Below are 19,114 nucleotides of genomic sequence, written 5' to 3' on the forward strand. Positions count from 1 at the left end.
CTAATAATAATGATTTTAATAATTTCCTTTCCTCACGGGGCTATTTTTTCCTGTTGGAGCCGTTGGGCTTGTAGCATCATGGTTTTCCAATTTGGGTTGTAGCTTAGCTAGTAATAATATTGATAATAATTCACTTTCCTCACTGGGCTGTTTGTCCTAGTTTGAGCCCTTGGACTTATAACCTCCTGCTTATCCAATTTGGGTTGTAGCTTAGCTGGGAATGATAATAATAACAATAATAATTTACTTTCCTCACTGGGCTATTTATCCTTGTTGCAGCCCTTGGGCTTATAATATCATGCTTTTCCAACTTGGGTTTTACCTTAGCTAGTAATAATATTAATAATAATTTCCTTTCTTCACTGGGCTGTTTATCCTTGTTGGAGCCCTTGGTCTTATAGCATCCTGTTTTTCCAACTTGGGTGGTAGCTTAGCTAGTAATAGTATTGATAATAATTCCCTTTCCTCCCTGGGCTATTTATCCTTGTGGGAGCCCTTGGCCTTATAACCTCCTGCTTATCCAATTTGGGTTGTAGCTTAGCTGGGAATAATAATAACAATAATAGTTTCCTTTCCTCACTGGGCTATTTATCCTTGTTGCACCCCTTGGGCTTATAAGATCATGCTTTTCCAACCTGTGTTGTAGCTTAGTTAGTAATATTGATAATAATTCCCTTTCCTCACTGGGCTATTTATCCTTATTGGAGCCCTTGGGCTTATAGCATCAAGCTTTTCGAATTTGGGTTGTAGCTTAGCTAGTGATAATAATCCTCTTGTTTCCTTTCCTCACTGGGCTTTATCCTTGTTGCAGCCCTTGGGCTTATAACATCCTGCTTTTCCAACTTGGGTTTTAGCTTAGCTAGTAATAATATTAATAATAATTCTCGTAATTCTTTTCCTCGCTGGGCTATTTATCCTTGTTGGAGCCCTTGGGCTTGTAACGTCCTGCTTTTCCAACTTGGGTTGTAGCTTAGCTAGTAATATTAATAATAATTCCCTTTCCTCACTGGGCTATTTATCATTGTTGTAGCCCTTGGGCTTATAACATCAAGCTTTTTGAATTTGGGTTGTAGCTTAGCTAGTGCTAATAATCCTCTTGTTTCCTTTCCTCACTGGGCTTTATCCTTGTTGCAGCCCTTGGGCTTATAACATCCTCCTTTTCCAACTTGGGGTTTAGCTTAGCTAGTAATAATATTAATGATAATTCCCGTATTTCTTTTCCTCGCTGGGCTATTTATCCTTGTTGGAGCCCTTGGGCTTATAGCATTATGCTTTCCAACTAGGGTTATAGCTTAGGAGGAAATAATAATAACAATAATAAGAAATATAATTTTTTTTAATACAGTTACCTGATGTGTGAATTAAATTCCTTTTTGTCATTAACATAATTGTTTTGTTTATTTTATCTGTTGAATTTCACATGAAGCAATCCTTGTTACATGCCTTGTACTTAGTCCTTGTACTTATTACAAGTACTTGTACTTGAGTCCTTTTAGAAATGGAGCATTTGGTGTTTCTGTTGTCTCAAAACAAAAGAAACAATCAGTTGAATTTGTGTCATAAGTTTATTATCTCTGTATCTCTTTATATTTATCTCTTTTTGATAATATACTGAACCAATGCTCCATTTCTTAAAAGATTAATACTAAAGTATATATTTTTTAATTCACTAATATATTTAAAAGCTTAAATGCTAATTGCCTATTGTCTTAGTGCAAATGTACTTTAGACTTTAATTAAATTAAAATAATTGCAATAATGTTTTCAGTGATGTCCTAGCTTGTTAATTGTAGCACAATTTAACAATAGTGAATGAACTTGTGTTATTATAGTGACAATGTTTCCCGGGTTATATGTCAACTCGGTAATAATGAAAGACTAAAATTTGTCATATATAGTCATTAACCTTGTGAAGTATAGCTTAGGGCTAATATTCTTTAGCAACTAATATATTTTGATACTAACATGTGTATTACACTAAATATAGTATACATAATAAAAGTGTACTTAGAATAATTAAGTCAGTTTCATATGCTGTATACATACCACCAGAACCATTATGAAAGAATTTTCTGTGACTTTTATTACCCCCAAATAATATATTTTTAGATGTGTACTTTACCAAGAACAATTTTCCTCTTACATTTCCTGATTATTGTACGTACAGTTTACTGATATCTCCCTTATTCCTTACACCTTACGCACTCGTAATGTAACTCCTTTTCTATTTGATGTTGTAAAAAACACTTTCCATCCCCTCCAAATGATTTTGATTTCCAAGTGTACTGCAACTGGCTTAATTTTCCGCATATTTAGATATAGTGTCTTGCCAAGAGAAAATGCATGCTATTAGTGGCATACCACTCACTAAACAATAATTTGATTTCAGAGTCATCAGTTCTTATTTTCATGTTTGAGTTTTATTCTATGGCTTTGAATTTTGTTGCAAACTAAATCTTGTTTTTTTATAATTCTTTGTTTTGGTTTTTTCCATTTGGTTTTGTGGTGCTATAACTTTCTCTTGTGGTGTTGGCTACTAACTGGAGTTGGGTTCCTCCTATCCTTGTTAAGTCATTGGTCAACTGTGGTGTTGGTGTTTTGTCCTGTCTTCACCTCTTCCGGTTGATTGACCTCAGGTCATTCGGCCTTTTGTGTGTGACGTCACTAACCCTCCTCCCCCCTCCCCCCACTGCACCTGTTATGGTGTGACTAATTCCCCCCTGTTCATCCTATGTTCTTTGTAAGTATAACTGTGTTTGTGTAGTTGTGGGGGAAGATTGATGGGAAACAAACTCCAGTTTGAAATGTTTTATCAAGTTTTAATAGTTTTAATCTTACATTTATGATTTATAATGATTAAATCATATTTTTTTCGAATTTTTATCAAGTTTTTCCAGTTTTTATCAAGTTTTGATACTTTTAATCTTTCATTTGTGATTTATAATGATTAAATTATATTTTGTTACTTTTTTGAGCCTATAAAATCATGGTTATTCTTTCATTTATGATTTATAATGATTGAATTATAATTTTGTCCAATTTTTATCAAATTTTAATCATTTTAATCTTTCATTTAAGATTTATAATGATTAAATTATAATTTTGTCCAGTTTTTATCAAAGTTTGATACTTTTAATCTTTCATTTATGATTTATAATGATGAAATTATATCTTTTTTTACATTTTGGTGTCATTAAAAGGCTCTTTAATCTTTCATTTATGATTAATAATAAATAAATTATATATTTTTTTTTTTGTTTTTTTTTGCATTTTGGTGTCATTAAGATCATTCAAAATGTCTCATTTTACATCATTGGACATTGTTTCCCTGATTCCCCACATGATCTATGTAATATGTAACCCAAATACTGTAGCTACTAACCATGAGTACAGTTTAATTTAAAAATTAAAATTTCTAAAATGTTCTTCAGTCTTGTAAAGCTGTAAAATTTCCTTTTAAATCTTGTTGCTTCAGTAAACATATTTGTGCATAAATAGTTTTCATTAGTTTGAGTTTTTAAATGCTTTACTTATTTTGCTTTGCTCTAAATATATTTTTTGTATGTTTGCCATTTTTTTACATCTCACTTATTTTATGTTTCACTTGTAAAATATATTTTCATTGCCAGAATTCAGTAGATATGTAGTTATTTTCTTTTGAATTATTCAATAGTTTTTTTATACTTTTATTTGACAATATTATTTATGCTTTAAGAAATCAATTGTCAGATCATACTTATTTGCAATTGCTTTAAAATCATTAATTCTCGAATCATATTTATTTTCAATTGGAAATTTAATCTAAAAAGTACTTGAAAATAATTCAGAGAGCTCATACATTATACATTGAAATAAAGTAGACTTTATATAATAGAATATTTAGCACATTTAACACATATTTGACAAATTTCTTGATTTAAAAAATCAATTGTCAGATCATACTTATTTGCAATTGCTTTAAAATCTTCATCAATTGTCAAATCATATTTATTTTCAATTGGAAATTTAATCTAAAAAGTACTTGTAAAGAATTCAGATCTCTTACATTATACATGGAAATAAAGTAGAATAGAATATTTAACATATTTAACACATATGTGACACATTTCTTGATTAATGACGAAACAGGGTCGTCGAGGTATACCAGGTACAGCAGCAAATCGAGGTCTACCTGGTCCTAGGGGCCCTAAAGGAGAACCAGGTCGACTAGGAGAAAGAGGAGAAAAAGGTAGGTTTTACTTGTTTTAGGTCTCTGTAGAAAAATCTTGTTCAAGTATGTAGAATCATTGTGATTAAGAGAAGAGAACATTGAATGTCATCCTTCATAATACATACATACATATACCATGGTACTTCCCCCAATTTTGGGGGGTAGCCGACATCAACAAATGAAACAAAACAAAAAAGGGGACCTCTACTCTCTACGTTCCTCCCAGCCTTCATAATAGATACGTATAATGTTCAGAAACATGGTTTAATTTGTTCTCCAAAATTAGGTTCCTCCATGGATTCTGATAGAATCTCCAAGATTACCAAACAATTCTTCTTCTCTTAAGGAGCTAACTGCTATACTGTGATTGTTCAGTGGCTACTTTCCTCTTGGTAAGGGCAGAAGAGACTCTTTATCTATAGTAAGCAGCTCTTCTAGAAGGAAACTCCAAAATCAACCCATTTTTCTCTAGTCTTGGGTAGTGCCATAGCCTCTGTACCATAGCCCTCCACTGTCTTGGGTTAGAGTTCTCTTGCTTCAGGGTACACTTGGGCACACTATTCCATCTTGTTTCTCTTCCTCTTGTTTTGTTACAGTTATTGTAGGTTATATAGGAAATATTTATTGTAATGTTGTTACTGCTCTTAAAATATTTTATTTTTATTTTTCCTTGTTTCCTTTCCTCACTGGGCTATTTTCCCTGTTGGAGCCCCTGGGCTTATATCATGCTGCTTTACCAACTAGGGTTGCAGCTTAGCAAGTAAAAATGATAATATGGAAGCCCTCACAAGGATATTGGGAGTTAAATGGCGGGACAGGATTAGAAATGAAACTATAAAAGAGATTACTCGAGTGCCATATGTGGATGAGATCATGATGAGGGGTAGATGGAGAGGGTTTGGGTATGCTCTTAGCACTCCCTAAGAGAGATTAGTTCACTAAACGTTCAGCATATTCCGATGCTGTAAAATATGTAGGCTCTCTTTAAATTTACTATCATAATTTGGTTCCTTAAGTCTGAGAAAAATACTATGAAATATTAAAAAAAGAATGCATTTTCTTAGCTGAGAAAATCACCAATTTTTTTTAAGAATCATATTTTATCTGAAGCAAGAGATATCCCAGATATTGTGTCTATTAGTTTTATACACTGTATATTGTGTCTTAAAAAATTCTAGGGCATTATTTAAGAAATATTAAAAAGAGAATATATTTTTATAGTTTAGAATGTCACAATATTTTTGTTAAGAATCCTATTTTATGTGAAGCAAGAGATATCCCAGATATTATGTGTCAATTAATTGTATACACTTTACAATGATACCTCAGGATACGAAAGTTTCTGTATACGAAAAACTTACTTTACGAAAAGACAAACGAAGATATTTTCTCATATAAAAAACAATTCAGGATATGAAACAAAATTTGCGCAGTTAGGTTTGGTATATTGAATGATTCAAATCTATTTGACTCTTTCATTATATTTCATTATACAAAAATTCCTGTTGCGAAAGCCACTCCGGAACGAATTAATTTTGTATCCGGAGGTATTACTGTATATCGTGTTACCTATCCCAAACAAATTAAGATATATTTTTTAATTCAACAGGTGAAAAAGGTACTATGGGCATAGTAGGACCAAAGGGCGACAGTGGACCACGGGGTCCACCAGGCATTGATGGAATTCACGGCGAATCAGGTCCCCAGGGTCCTCCTGGACTTCCAGGGGCACTCGGGCCGAAAGGTGAAAAAGGCGAATATGGCGACATTGGACCTCCAGGTCTTATGGGTCCACCAGGCCTTCCAGGACCACCGGTACGTCTGGAAATTTGTCTATGATAAATATCCTGTTACTCAAAAGTTCATGTTTATAAGTTAATATTTCATGTATGTCTGGAAATTTGTCAATGATAAATGTCCTCTTACCCAAAAGTTCATGTTCGTAAGTGAATATTTCATGTATGTCTGGAAATTTGTCAATGATAAATGTCCTCTTACCCAAAAGTTCATGTTCGTAAGTGAATATTTCATGTATGTCTGGAAATTTGTCTATGATAAATATCCTCTTACCCAAAAGTCCATGTTTATAAGTTAATATTTCATGTATGTCTGGAAATTTGTCAATGATAAATGTCCTCTTACCCAAAAGTTCATGTTCGTAAGTGAATATTTCATGTATGTCTGGAAATTTGTCAATGATAAATGTCCTCTTACCCAAAAGTTCATGTTCGTAAGTGAATATTTCATGTATGTCTGGAAATTTGTCAATGATAAATGTCCTCTTACCCAAAAGTTCATGTTCGTAAGTGAATATTTCATGTATGTCTGGAAATTTGTCTATGATAAATATCCTCTTACCCAAAAGTCCATGTTTATAAGTTAATATTTCATGTATGTCTGGAAATTTGTCAATGATAAATGTCCTCTTACCCAAAAGTTCATGTTCGTAAGTGAATATTTCATGTATGTCTGGAAATTTGTCAATGATAAATGTCCTCTTACCCAAAAGTTCATGTTCGTAAGTGAATATTTCATGTATGTCTGGAAATTTGTCAATGATAAATGTCCTCTTACCCAAAAGTTCATGTTCGTAAGTGAATATTTCATGTATGTCTGGAAATTTGTCTATGATAAATATCCTCTTACCCAAAAGTCCATGTTTATAAGTTAATATTTCATGTATGTCTGGAAATTTGTCAATGATAAATGTCCTCTTACCCAAAAGTTCATGTTCGTAAGTGAATATTTCATGTATGTCTGGAAATTTGTCAATGATAAATGTCCTCTTACCCAAAAGTTCATGTTCGTAAGTGAATATTTCATGTATGTCTGGAAATTTGTCAATGATAAATGTCCTCTTACCCAAAAGTTCATGTTCGTAAGTGAATATTTCATGTATGTCTGGAAATTTGTCTATGATAAATATCCTCTTACCCAAAAGTCCATGTTTATAAGTTAATATTTCATGTATGTCTGGAAATTTGTCAATGATAAATGTCCTCTTACCCAAAAGTTCATGTTCGTAAGTTAATATTTCATGTATGTCTGGAAATTTGTCAATGATAAATGTCCTCTTACCCAAAAGTTCATGTTCGTAAGTGAATATTTCATGTATGTCTGGAAATTTGTCAATGATAAATGTCCTCTTACCCAAAAGTTCATGTTCGTAAGTGAATATTTCATGTATGTCTGGAAATTTGTCAATGATAAATGTCCTCTTACCCAAAAGTTCATGTTCGTAAGTTAATATTTCATGTATGTCTGGAAATTTGTCAATGATAAATGTCCTCTTACCCAAAAGTTCATGTTCGTAAGTGAATATTTCATGTATGTCTGGAAATTTGTCAATGATAAATGTCCTCTTACCCAAAAGTTCATGTTCGTAAGTGAATATTTCATGTATGTCTGGAAATTTGTCAATGATAAATGTCCTCTTACCCAAAAGTTCATGTTCGTAAGTGAATATTTCATGTATGTCTGGAAATTTGTCTATGATAAATATCCTCTTACCCAAAAGTTCATGTTTATAAGTTAATATTTCATGTATGTCTGGAAATTTGTCAATGATAAATGTCCTCTTACCCAAAAGTTCATGTTTATAAGTTAATATTTCATGTATGTCTGGAAATTTGTCAATGATAAATGTCCTCTTACCCAAAAGTTCATGTTCGTAAGTGAATATTTCATGTATGTCTGGAAATTTGTCAATGATAAATGTCCTCTTACCCAAAAGTTCATGTTCGTAAGTTAATATTTCATGTATGTCTGGAAATTTGTCAATGATAAATGTCCTCTTAACCAAAAGTTCATGTTCGTAAGTGAATATTTCATGTATGTCTGAAAATTTGTCTATGATAAATGTCCTCTTTCCCAGAAGTTCAGGTTCATAAGTGAATATTTCATGTATGTCTGAAAATTTGTCTATGATAAATGACCTCTTAACCAAAAGTTCAGGTTCATAAGTGAATATTTCATGTATGTCTGAAAATTTGTCTATGATAAATGTCCTCTTAACCAAAAGTTCAGGTTCATAAGTGAATATTTCATGTATGTCTGAAAATTTGTCTATGATAAATGTCCTCTTTCCCAGAAGTTCAGGTTCATAAGTGAATATTTCATGTATGTCTGAAAATTTGTCTATGATAAATGTCCTCTTTCCCAGAAGTTCAGGTTCATAAGTGAATATTTCATGTATGTCTGAAAATTTGTCTATGATAAATGTCCTCTTTCCCAGAAGTTCAGGTTCATAAGTGAATATTTCATGTATGTCTGAAAATTTGTCTATGATAAATGTCCTCTTAACCAAAAGTTCAGGTTCATAAGTGAATATTTCATGTATGTCTGGAAATTTGTCTATGATAATTGTCCTCTTAACCAAAAGTTCAGGTTCATAAGTGAATATTTCATGTATGTCTGGAAATTTGTCTATGATAATTGTCCTCTTAACCAAAAGTTCAGGTTCATAAGTGAATATTTCATGTATGTCTGGAAATTTGTCTATGATAATTGTCCTCTTAACCAAAAGTTCAGGTTCATAAGTGAATATTTCATGTATGTCTGGAAATTTGACGATGATAATTGTCCTCTTAACCAAAAGTTCAGGTTCATAAGTGAATATTTCATGTATGTCTGGAAATTTGACGATGATAATTGTCCTCTTAACCAAAAGTTCAGGTTCATAAGTGAATATTTCATGTATGTCTGGAAATTTGACGATGATTAATGTCCTCTTACCCAAAAGTTCAGGTTCATAAGTGAATATTTCATGTATGTCTGGAAATTTGACGATGATTAATGTCCTCTTACCCAAAAGTTCAGGTTCATAAGTGAATATTTCATGTATGTCTGGAAATTTGACGATGATTAATGTCCTCTTACCCAAAAGTTCAGGTTCATAAGTGAATATTTCATGTATGTCTGGAAATTTGACGATGATTAATGTCCTCTTACCCAAAAGTTCAGGTTCATAAGTGAATATTTCATGTATGTCTGGAAATTTGACGATGATTAATGTCCTCTTACCCAAAAGTTCAGGTTCATAAGTTAATATTTCATGTATGTCTGAAAATGTGTCTATGATAAATGTCCTCTTACCCAAAAGTTCAGGTTCATAAATGAATATTTCATGTATGTCTGGAAATTTGTCTATGATAGATGTCTTGTTACTCAAAAGTTCAGGTTCATAAGTGAATATTTCATATAATGATTAATGTAGCGAACATACTTACATATCCTCTTGCATTTCAGGGCTTGCCAGGTCTGAAGGGAGACAAAGGTGATAAAGGTGACTCGGTAAGTACTTCAGGCAGGTTGGATATTGGACTTGTTACTGAATGATCACCGGCTCTTGCTATATTGTACTGATATAGCTAGAGCATGTGTTTACTCTTGTGTTTTTTTACCTTGTTACCTAGACCACCCCTAATAATTGCCAAATGACTTAATTTACTATTAACTTTTGTCCAAAAGATTTCCAAAAAGACTGGATCAGCAGCTTCCTCATATGGTTAGTATGGCAATTAGACAGCTTAGTCAAAGCAAGAAAAACACATTTAGCTTGCAAAAGTGTGGCTATAATGCATAGGACTTGGTTGTTAGTCATATACCGTAACATTAGTTATGAGGATTTTAAAAATTAAAAAATTCATGACTCCAATTTAATAATACAGATTTATTCTACCAATGTCTCTGCAGTTGGTGATCTGAGTGATCAGTATGTAAAACTCTTGGTGCTTTTGTCGATGGCATTCGACTGATTAAGGGTTTGAAAGTGAATTTTTTTTATCAGTTAATCGATATATTTGCTTTTGTTCATTGTACACCAAAAGCATTACCAATATGCCTGAGTTCCTGTCAGTTGGCTTAAAATTGTAGAATAGGAGCTATGAAGGGAGGCCAAGTAAATCACTTCGGCAAGATTTCCTTCTCACTTCATCTATCATAATATTGTTCAGACAATACAGCTCTCTTGAGTGCATATGGAGTGGAACAAATTACCTTCCCAACCTCATATAAAAGAAAGGCTTTTGTGGGTAGCTCCATTTGCATTAGCTCTTCCACAGAGTGCTTGCTCTGAGGAAATTTATTGCATGTCTCGTGAGCATAGGTAAGGCTACAGTACACATTATAACTTGGGTAATGGTGGCCTTCCAGGGTAACACAAAATACAGGTTGTCGCTACATCCGACATGTTACGTGTGATGGATATTGCTTTTTACTTTAGTATCCCACCTGTTGGGTAGAGTAGGTTATCAGGACTTTCATGACCCATCTCAGTGTGATCTTATGCATATTTAGATTACAAGGGCATAGATTTTTATAATAAGGCATCTGAATTTTTTTAAACCAATTTAAATGCATTCTTATAAGTCCATATTCTGTTTGGCATCCAATTCCAGTCTTCAACAGGCAAATCTTGGCTTGCTACAATTAAGGGAAATTAAAAATGTTCATATTTAGCCATCAAACACATTTTGAACTATTTTAGAAATAGCATTTTCTCAGGGCTCAGACGATATAAAGGTCACCAAAGTTTACTGTATATGGCAGTACAGTACTTGGTAGCCTAGAACTCCTGGCTCACTTTATGCATCCTGAAAAATATATGAGATGAAAATCTCACCCAGAAAATTTATTTTCTAGGTGATCCATGTACCCCGAGTCTCAAATGACCTTCTCAAATCCTTCAGGACAAGTATGAAGGATGCTAGTGTTACCTGTGCTTTTCAAGCCAAGCATGAATGTAATGTCATGATTTAAGACCCTCCTGCACATATCGCTTAGGGAGCAGTTGCTCTTCCTATGGGATAAACTGTTAAAAATTTGCCATAAAGAAACAGTAAGATTCCTGGCATAAATGTTGCCAGCCATTTACCGTTTTAAAAACGGATATACTGACTTTAAGGAGTGATGTTACGGTCACCAACCCGTAAATGATAGTAATAAAGTAGGGTAAAAATTACGGTCGCCAGTATTTTACTGACATACACCTGAGAACAGTATATTTTTATGGAGAATTTCCAATTAAAATTACTTATTTTTAATAATGTGCTCATGTAGGTCTTATATGGACATCTTGTTTTGTATAGGAATGAGGAACTTACCAATTATCAAAGGAGTCTCAGTCACTTTAATGTCTAAGTATGAGGTTGATGAATATGTTTTTTTTCTGGCTTATATAGCTTTATAATCACAAAATTTAGAATTTCTATCTTTAGATCCTAGGGCTATAAGCCTCAATACCCGTAGGAGGAGGATTTAATTGGATGTCTCCCGTAGGGGCCACTGTCTGGCGTTTGCCTCGTGTATTCTCCCCTGTAGATGGGTAGTGCCACCAGTGCACCTCACAGGATGCAATGTAGGCATAATTTAAGAGTCACTTTAACATCCCTTTGGTCTTTAGTTGTACTCACATTTTAGCTTTCCACTGTAACTTTGTTTCTGCATCCTTTCTTCTATCTTGCTTTCCATCTTTTGCATCATATGCCAACTGCTGGTTATTTCCCAATTTGCACCTTGTTACAATGGCCTTTTTTAGAAGGATGTTTTGTCTTCTAGTCTAGACCCTTTGGGATTGTCTGGTTTATGAGGCCACACTTTCCATTTATCAGGTTAATATGCCAGTGTTCTTCAGTAGAAGATTATTGAAAATGCTTTAGCTCATGCTAATGTTATTTTTACTGGGTGCTCCTTTTCAAGGTCTGTTGCTGCTACTAAACTTTTGTCATTTCCACTCTAAGGCTGACTCCACAGCTTCCAAGGATGCAGATGTTATTTTATTGGCTCTTAACAATAGAGTTAGTAATATGATTTAGAGCTAATTTTCCTCTTTGGAAATAAGCATTGATGGTTTGTATGTAATTGTCAGTTATTCTGGTTCTGAAAACAAGAGTGCTCTTGGGTGAAAAAAGTTACATACCTAGGTATTCTGAGAAATCTAATTAATACAGTAGTTCAGTATGATTTTTCTCTTAACTTATACCTCATGCTTTATCATTCAGTTTCAGTGATTTATCTGCAAAAGGCATCACTTCTTAAAAGGTGGTCTGACTGGAACCCAACTCCTTTAGGAGTCTTGACTATATACATTAAGAAAATATGTAACCTAGGGTACAGTAATGAATAAACAAAATGATTACAATAGAAATACCACTGTAAATTGTGTAAAGTTATTCTGAAAAGGTTAACTTTCAGAATATGATGGATGTAGAATAGTTCAACGAGTTCCTTAGACAATGGGGAATCCATTAGACATTCCTGGTTAACACAGTAAAGTATGTATGTACTTTAGATTTGAAATTGTTAACATGAAAGTAATTGCTCCAAAAAAGCCCACAGAAACAAAGGATAGTTTTTTTAAATTAATCTGGTAGCTCTAGTATAATAAGGTCTTTTCCATTGAATATGTTTCAAGCCATGTTGTTAGTAATAACTCAGAATATAGCTATGTTTCTTTGATAAATAAAGGAGGTTGGAGCTACTCCATGCCTAAAGAAGGCCACAGCACCTTCAGAGCTGAGGAATTTGGCTTGTCAAAGTCGAGCTCGCTATGAAGAGCTGGGAGGATTTCGCTTTATTTTTGTAATACAGAAAACTTCAGAGCAGGATGGATTAGTCACCTTGTCAATAAAGAAACCTACATCTTTTAGCTCATATATGCTTTTCATATTTTCCTTTCTGCTACGTAGCAAAATCTGGCAACTTGAAATCCAATATTAAGTTGAGGTGTTACATTATCCATGTTTGGTTGGAATTTTAGTTAGACTATCAACTGTCTAAGCAATTTTAATTTTGATTTTCTTTGAATAACCATTTCAAAGATATTGAATGAGTCATTGTATTCTATAACTTGATTAAGAAGAAGTTATACACTTTACATGCAAAGATTATGGTTTAGATAAAAGCAAAGCAACTTTACTCTTCAGGGAATTTGCTTCGTAGTGCTGCTGCATAATATTAATTCTCTTGTTGCTGCTCTGTTTTTACTTGATGGTATATATTTTAAAGCCACATCATCCTCAGACAGCATCTTGTTTCACTGATGGTGTTAGGTTTTACTTGTGTTTATATTAAATTGCTTAGAAATCTCAAAGAAACTTACATTTTTTAATACTTGAACAAAAGTATAACTTGATTATTTATCAAATAGACATAGAAGTATTGATATAGTTTTGTGAAATTGTATATGGCTGACTTATGCCAATTATCATATAAGGTTTATTGTGTACAGTATATTAAAATCATTGAATTATAGAACTTGATTGAAATTAGTATTTATCATTACTATTTAGTTATACAATTGGTCCATCAGGATGGTCCCCAGTTGCGGTCGCCTGTTGTGAGGCCGGCTCGGGGCAGACTCGTAAGTTGGTGAGCATCAGCGAGCTGTAAGGTTATTCACGTTTAGTTAGTACGTACTGTAGCATCAAGTAAACTTCCTTCTCGGGGCATTATACAGGAACTGGTTTTCATGGTCAAATGTAGTTTTATGTCTGTGAAACAGTGCTCATAAGATTCTAAAACTGAATAACCTTCCAGTTCAGCTAGTGCAAATTTTATCCCAAAAAGGGCCTGCTTACAACCTCTGCTCCCCCCCTCCCCCCAACACTACCAAATTTTCCCATGTATTCGCACAAAAAGTTTCTGCTGTCGATTTTATAGCAATCCACTGCTTTAGGTTTTGTTCTTTAGTTATAAATAGATCAATGTGATATGACCTCACTGATTTTAGATTTAATATGTATTTTATTTGGCAATTTCAATTATATATATATAGGAAATATATTTATTTCATATAAAAGTTATACAGTAATATAGTCATACTTAACGGATTTTGAAGCAAAGCGAAAAAATCTATTTTTGGGTGAGATGGCCATGTCGTCCTGTTGGAAGCTTCGTATAGACAGCTTTCTAAGGGATATTTGGCCAAATATCCCTTAGAAAGCTGTCTATAGAAAGCTTCATCAGGACGACATGGCTTGAGCCCAAAAATATTGTTAATGAATATATGAGGTCATATATACATCTCTGTATTTTTTTATTTTGCTTATGTATTGTTTTGTGGTTAGAGCATGAGTTTTTCAAGATTATAATGAGTGTTTTTTTTCTTTTCCCTTGGCTGCAACCCAGAAACTGAAAAAGCTAAGAAGAAGACAGGTAAAAGTACAAGGATTTTTTGTCATGATTTGATAATTATTTACCATTATTAATTTATGCTCGTAAGGAATAAGCGTTTTAAACCTACCTTCATATTGAATTTGCATTTTACATAATTTGTGATGTTCTTTGAAGATCAAGTTATATTACGTAAACGTGTGCGTGATTTCCACGCACTCAGTGAATCTAAGTAATCGCTAACAGATGTGGTTGCTATATACAAAGGTGTTTTGATTAGCACCTGTCTACTACCTTAGGCCCTGTCATTGCTTTGCATTCTCGCTCTCGACAAAATACTCACGCCTTTTGCTTAAACAATTGTCATAAGTCAAGATAAGTATTGAAATTGTTGCACATGGAAGTTCTTTATCACTGCCCTCTAATCACCTCCAAAAATTTCCCTCCCTGCATTTTGTTTACACATTGTTTATCTCTGGATTCATGAAGTCCCACTTCAATTTTCAGTTCCCCATAGATGTTGATTTTTACGCTGAAAATTATTATTATGTTTCGTGCTATTTCAGGTGATATCTGAAAAAAAATTATCTCCATCTCATTTAGGTTTTGCATTAATATTAAGATACTAATGATATTCTTGATGCCATAATGAGCATGGGCATTACTTTTTTAGTGTAATACTGTACTTCTAATTTCTGTGGCTCTTTCATTTATGCTATACTTCATCGTCAATGCTATTTTAAGCTAGTCACGCCTTTAGTACTGGCTGGACTAATTTACAAGGTATTACAAACTGAGTAGATGTTAACTAATACGTATTGAATTTATTTTGATAAGTAACTTATTCATTATGTAGTATCAATTCTATTGGTTCCTGGTCATCTCTTTATTCTTAAATGCTTTTATTTGAATTGTAGGTTAATTTTCAGATATGTTTCATATTTTCCATTAGTATCTGTGACACCCTAAAAAGTTTAATTTCTTATTATTTAGCTTAATTTAAATAGTTTTCATGGAAAGTAAGTTTATTACAGTTAACTTGAGTGACCAATTATTTAAATGCACGAGCAGTATTCTAATTGTGGTATTTTTTCATTTGTGAATATTATAATTGGGGAAATTATCTTTACTGGTAAGGTCCTCTGGACTTGTTCAAATTCACAAAGATTATTTGTGTAGGATTGTTAAGATCGAATTATGTTCTCTAAACACCCATTATTATCATTCAGACATATCTTTAAAACATCTATATTTTGCAGCTTATTTAATCAAAGGCAAAGAATTTATAGAATGTTATGATAGGACTGGGGGTGAATGTAGTTCGTTGGGACAGGGTAAGATAAGAGTATGTCAGTCTAAGGATACGGCTCCTAGGTTAGGTTAGGTGGAGAACCTTAGGTTAGGTTAGATTAGGTAAGGTTAGGTTAGGTGATGTTCTTGTGTCTGTAAAATGTGGTTTTTCACTCTGTCCCAACAAACTACAAAGGCTCCTAGGACTGTTAAACAGAAACTTGATTATGATATTTTCTAATTATTGAACAAGATAACCTGTCATAATCATACAGAAATAATATTAAAAAAAAAAAAAAAGAAACAGAAATTATGTTGGACCCCAATCTATCATCATGCTTGCGGTCACATTATCATAATCAATAATTCACTTCATCAAGTTGTTTAGTCTTTCAAATGTCAAAGTAAACTCTAAATTTTTATTCAATATTTGATCATATATTCCATCAATCATGAATAAAGCAAGATTAATATTTGTCATTATTCAGTATATTTAAATATTTCATGATTAAATAAATTATCTTTTAAATTTCCTCAGGGAGACTCAAGCCATGTGTGGACAGAAGTGGAAGGTGAAGTGGTAAGTCTATTAAATGTTTTTTTTTAGTAGATATTTAGACATTTGTCTCTGTTAAGACCTTGATTATACAAAGCTAAGTTTAGGATTCTCTCATAACAATGTTTAAATTCCTTTTTGCTTTAATTCTGATTTAAAACAAGTTAATGGGTGTATGATTCTGAACTACATATTATTATTATTATTATTATTATTATTATTATTATTATTATTATTATTATTATAATGTAGGATACATGTAAATCTTCACATACATTTGAATTACAGCATGTCCTTGTGAATATTAAATGTACAGCTATTGTGAAGTAAGAGGGACAATTGAGTCAAAAGTAATTTTGATACTGTACCTAATTTTTTCATTTTCCCCTCACAGATCACAGGACCACCAGGACCCCCAGGTCCTCCTGGAGCACCAGGTCTTCAGGGTCCCCCAGGTATAAAAGGAGCAATGGGACTTGATGGAGTTAAAGGTGACTTGGTAAGTTGAAAAAAAACTTTAGTGATAGTAAATAAAATATTTAATAGCACGTGATTTAGTTTATGTTTTGCTCAGTTAGATTTGAAGTACTGTACTTTATATTTACTGCTATTCTGAATTTTTATATTTAACTTAGCTGAGAAAATTACATTGGAAAATATACTCACATTCATTGACGTTACATTGGAAAATATAAATTCACATTCATTGAAAATTACTGTTCTGTGATGAAATTAGCAAGATTGAGAAACAAAAAATCAATTCTTTAGCATTGGCAGTATTTCACTCGCTATTAGCCATTGTTGATTAATCCTGATGCTTACAATAAAATACAATTCTGATACCTAAATTATATTTTTAATACTCTTTTATTACTTTTCAAAGGGCGAAAAGGGTGAAAAAGGAGATGCTGGGCCAATGGGACTGCCAGGGCCCATGGGTCTTAGAGGAGAAGGGGGTCGGGCAGGCGAACCAGGCAAACACGGTCCCATGGTAAGGTTATGTTCATTGCTGAACATGGAGATGGTGAAGTATTCTTTCTTTACATCTTGGTAACGGAGAACCTGGTGGTTACTTTATTCCTCTTAATTGGTGCAGGACTTGTCTGTTGGTCTTTTAGTCTGCTCTTTCGTTTCAAGAGTTAGACTTCTGTTGTTGTTCTTTGAAGTCTGTATCTTTTTTTATTGTCTACAGAATCTGTTTCTATACAGAGTATGTCTTCCTCCCAAGATTTTCACGGCTTTTGGAGAGTTGACGATACATTTTTTGGCTCCATTGGTGTTGTTCCAGCAGTTTGTGCATGGCATTAGAGTAATTGTGTTCCTGTTATTTTTAGTTTTCTGATTACTCTATGAGATTTGTTCTTACACAATTTTTTTCCCTTTTCCAGGGTCCACCGGGGCTTGATGGTATTAAGGTAAGAATATACAGCACTTTATACAGTAGTGTCTGATTTGCTTACTTATTACAGGGTAGTGGTGTGAATCACAGTTACGTACCTCTTTCAGGAAAACTAAGGACATTGCGGATATTTGCATTTATTTAGAATTTATTTTGTGAAAATAATGGTATCACTCATACCTGTATTTAGATCAAATTTAAAGTAAAGTTTTGTTTAGGTGTTTAGACTTTATTTTTAATTCTGTGGTAACTGGCAGTAAATCCTAAAAAAATATTAATTACCTCGCTAGAGTTTCCTTTAACTGTATTTTTCATGTTAGTTAACTTGTATGAAACACAGTAATTGAGTTTGCATATTGATAATCTAGATGTAGTAGGGATTACTGACCAAAACTAGATGCTGCTCGCTGTGTTTAGTTTTCAAAGAGGAGCTTGTCTCGCTGAGGAGGGATCTCATAAAATCCACCTTCGATTTCAGGGTGCTCGTGGAGAGATAGGCAGGAAAGGTGAACGAGGGGACCCCGGCCTACCTGTAAGTTTGTTTCCTTGTTCAACCTTGCTTAGGCTAGATACTCTTCATAAAACGCAGTAGCAGTTTTACCCGTAAACCAGTTATTTTTTCCTATTTGCTTTCTAACACACGTAGTTCCTTTTAACCTTTCTGGAAGCACCATCAGCACATATGCTTCCCTATACTGTACATGTCTCGGATTTTTGAATTACACTTTTAGTAATATACAATATACAATATGCTAATAGCTAACTCCCTTGCAAATTATAGTTTGAAAATTATGTATATTTTTGAAGTTGGGTAATGGTAGTTTTTTTGAGTCATCTTAATTTGCTTATTTTAAAAAAAAAAAGTTCTTCAACAAATTGAAAATCAGTAAATATTTCTTTGAGTGTATTTGTTTGTATTGTTAAAGACTGTGAGCAAATGTTCAAAGTGTTTTTATCTTTGTGATCTGTGTATTTCAAATATTCATAGGCAAGCATGAAGATATGAAGTAGATACAGTAGTTTTTAAGGAGAGTAACTAATTTTGAACTGAAGAGCCAAGGTCAAAATTGTTGCGAGTGAAACCATTCATTTTATCTCAAGAAAGTCTACAATACCTGTGGTGTTTAAAGGGAAGTCATTTATCGGCTTTTCTTTCCTTCAGTGGATCTTTCGTAGTTCTTCAAATTGAGGCTTAGAGTTAGTTTATCTATGGTTAGTATATCAATCTATAATTTGAAATAGTAAAATGACTCGGGTAAATACAGCGATAACCATACTTTAGTACGCTTTATTCTTATCGGGAATAGAAGCTTGTAAGAGTTGCTAGTTTACTTTAACTGTTTTAGGCATTGAACTTGTTTACTTTGTAGTCAGGTCCTTGGTTTTCCCTTCCCATCAGGAATACTGTGATATGACTCATCATCAAATAAAATCTAATGATTTTACTAAAACAGAATTTTGAAGTACTGTACTGACAATATTATCTCATATAGCCTACATGGTACATTTGCAAAATCTACCATATACACAAAGATCATCATAAAGG

General features: G+C 33.1%; 1 protein-coding gene across 1 annotated transcript in view; it reads left to right on the top strand.

The window, feature by feature from the left end:
* The window catches only part of LOC137651835 (collagen alpha chain CG42342-like), a 141,761-nt gene that overhangs the window by 56,642 nt on the left and 66,005 nt on the right, over positions 1–19,114 (top strand). Inside the window, exons 13-21 of the mRNA XM_068385056.1 lie at positions 4,129–4,228; positions 5,820–6,025; positions 9,458–9,502; positions 13,521–13,571; positions 16,152–16,193; positions 16,564–16,668; positions 17,053–17,160; positions 17,558–17,584; positions 18,047–18,100. Of these exons, the coding sequence (XP_068241157.1) occupies positions 4,129–4,228; positions 5,820–6,025; positions 9,458–9,502; positions 13,521–13,571; positions 16,152–16,193; positions 16,564–16,668; positions 17,053–17,160; positions 17,558–17,584; positions 18,047–18,100 (738 nt within the window). The remainder of the gene's footprint in view (positions 1–4,128; positions 4,229–5,819; positions 6,026–9,457; positions 9,503–13,520; positions 13,572–16,151; positions 16,194–16,563; positions 16,669–17,052; positions 17,161–17,557; positions 17,585–18,046; positions 18,101–19,114) is intronic.

The sequence above is a fragment of the Palaemon carinicauda genome, chromosome 13 (genome assembly GCF_036898095.1).
Source record: "Palaemon carinicauda isolate YSFRI2023 chromosome 13, ASM3689809v2, whole genome shotgun sequence".
Classification (NCBI taxonomy): domain Eukaryota; kingdom Metazoa; phylum Arthropoda; class Malacostraca; order Decapoda; family Palaemonidae; genus Palaemon; species Palaemon carinicauda.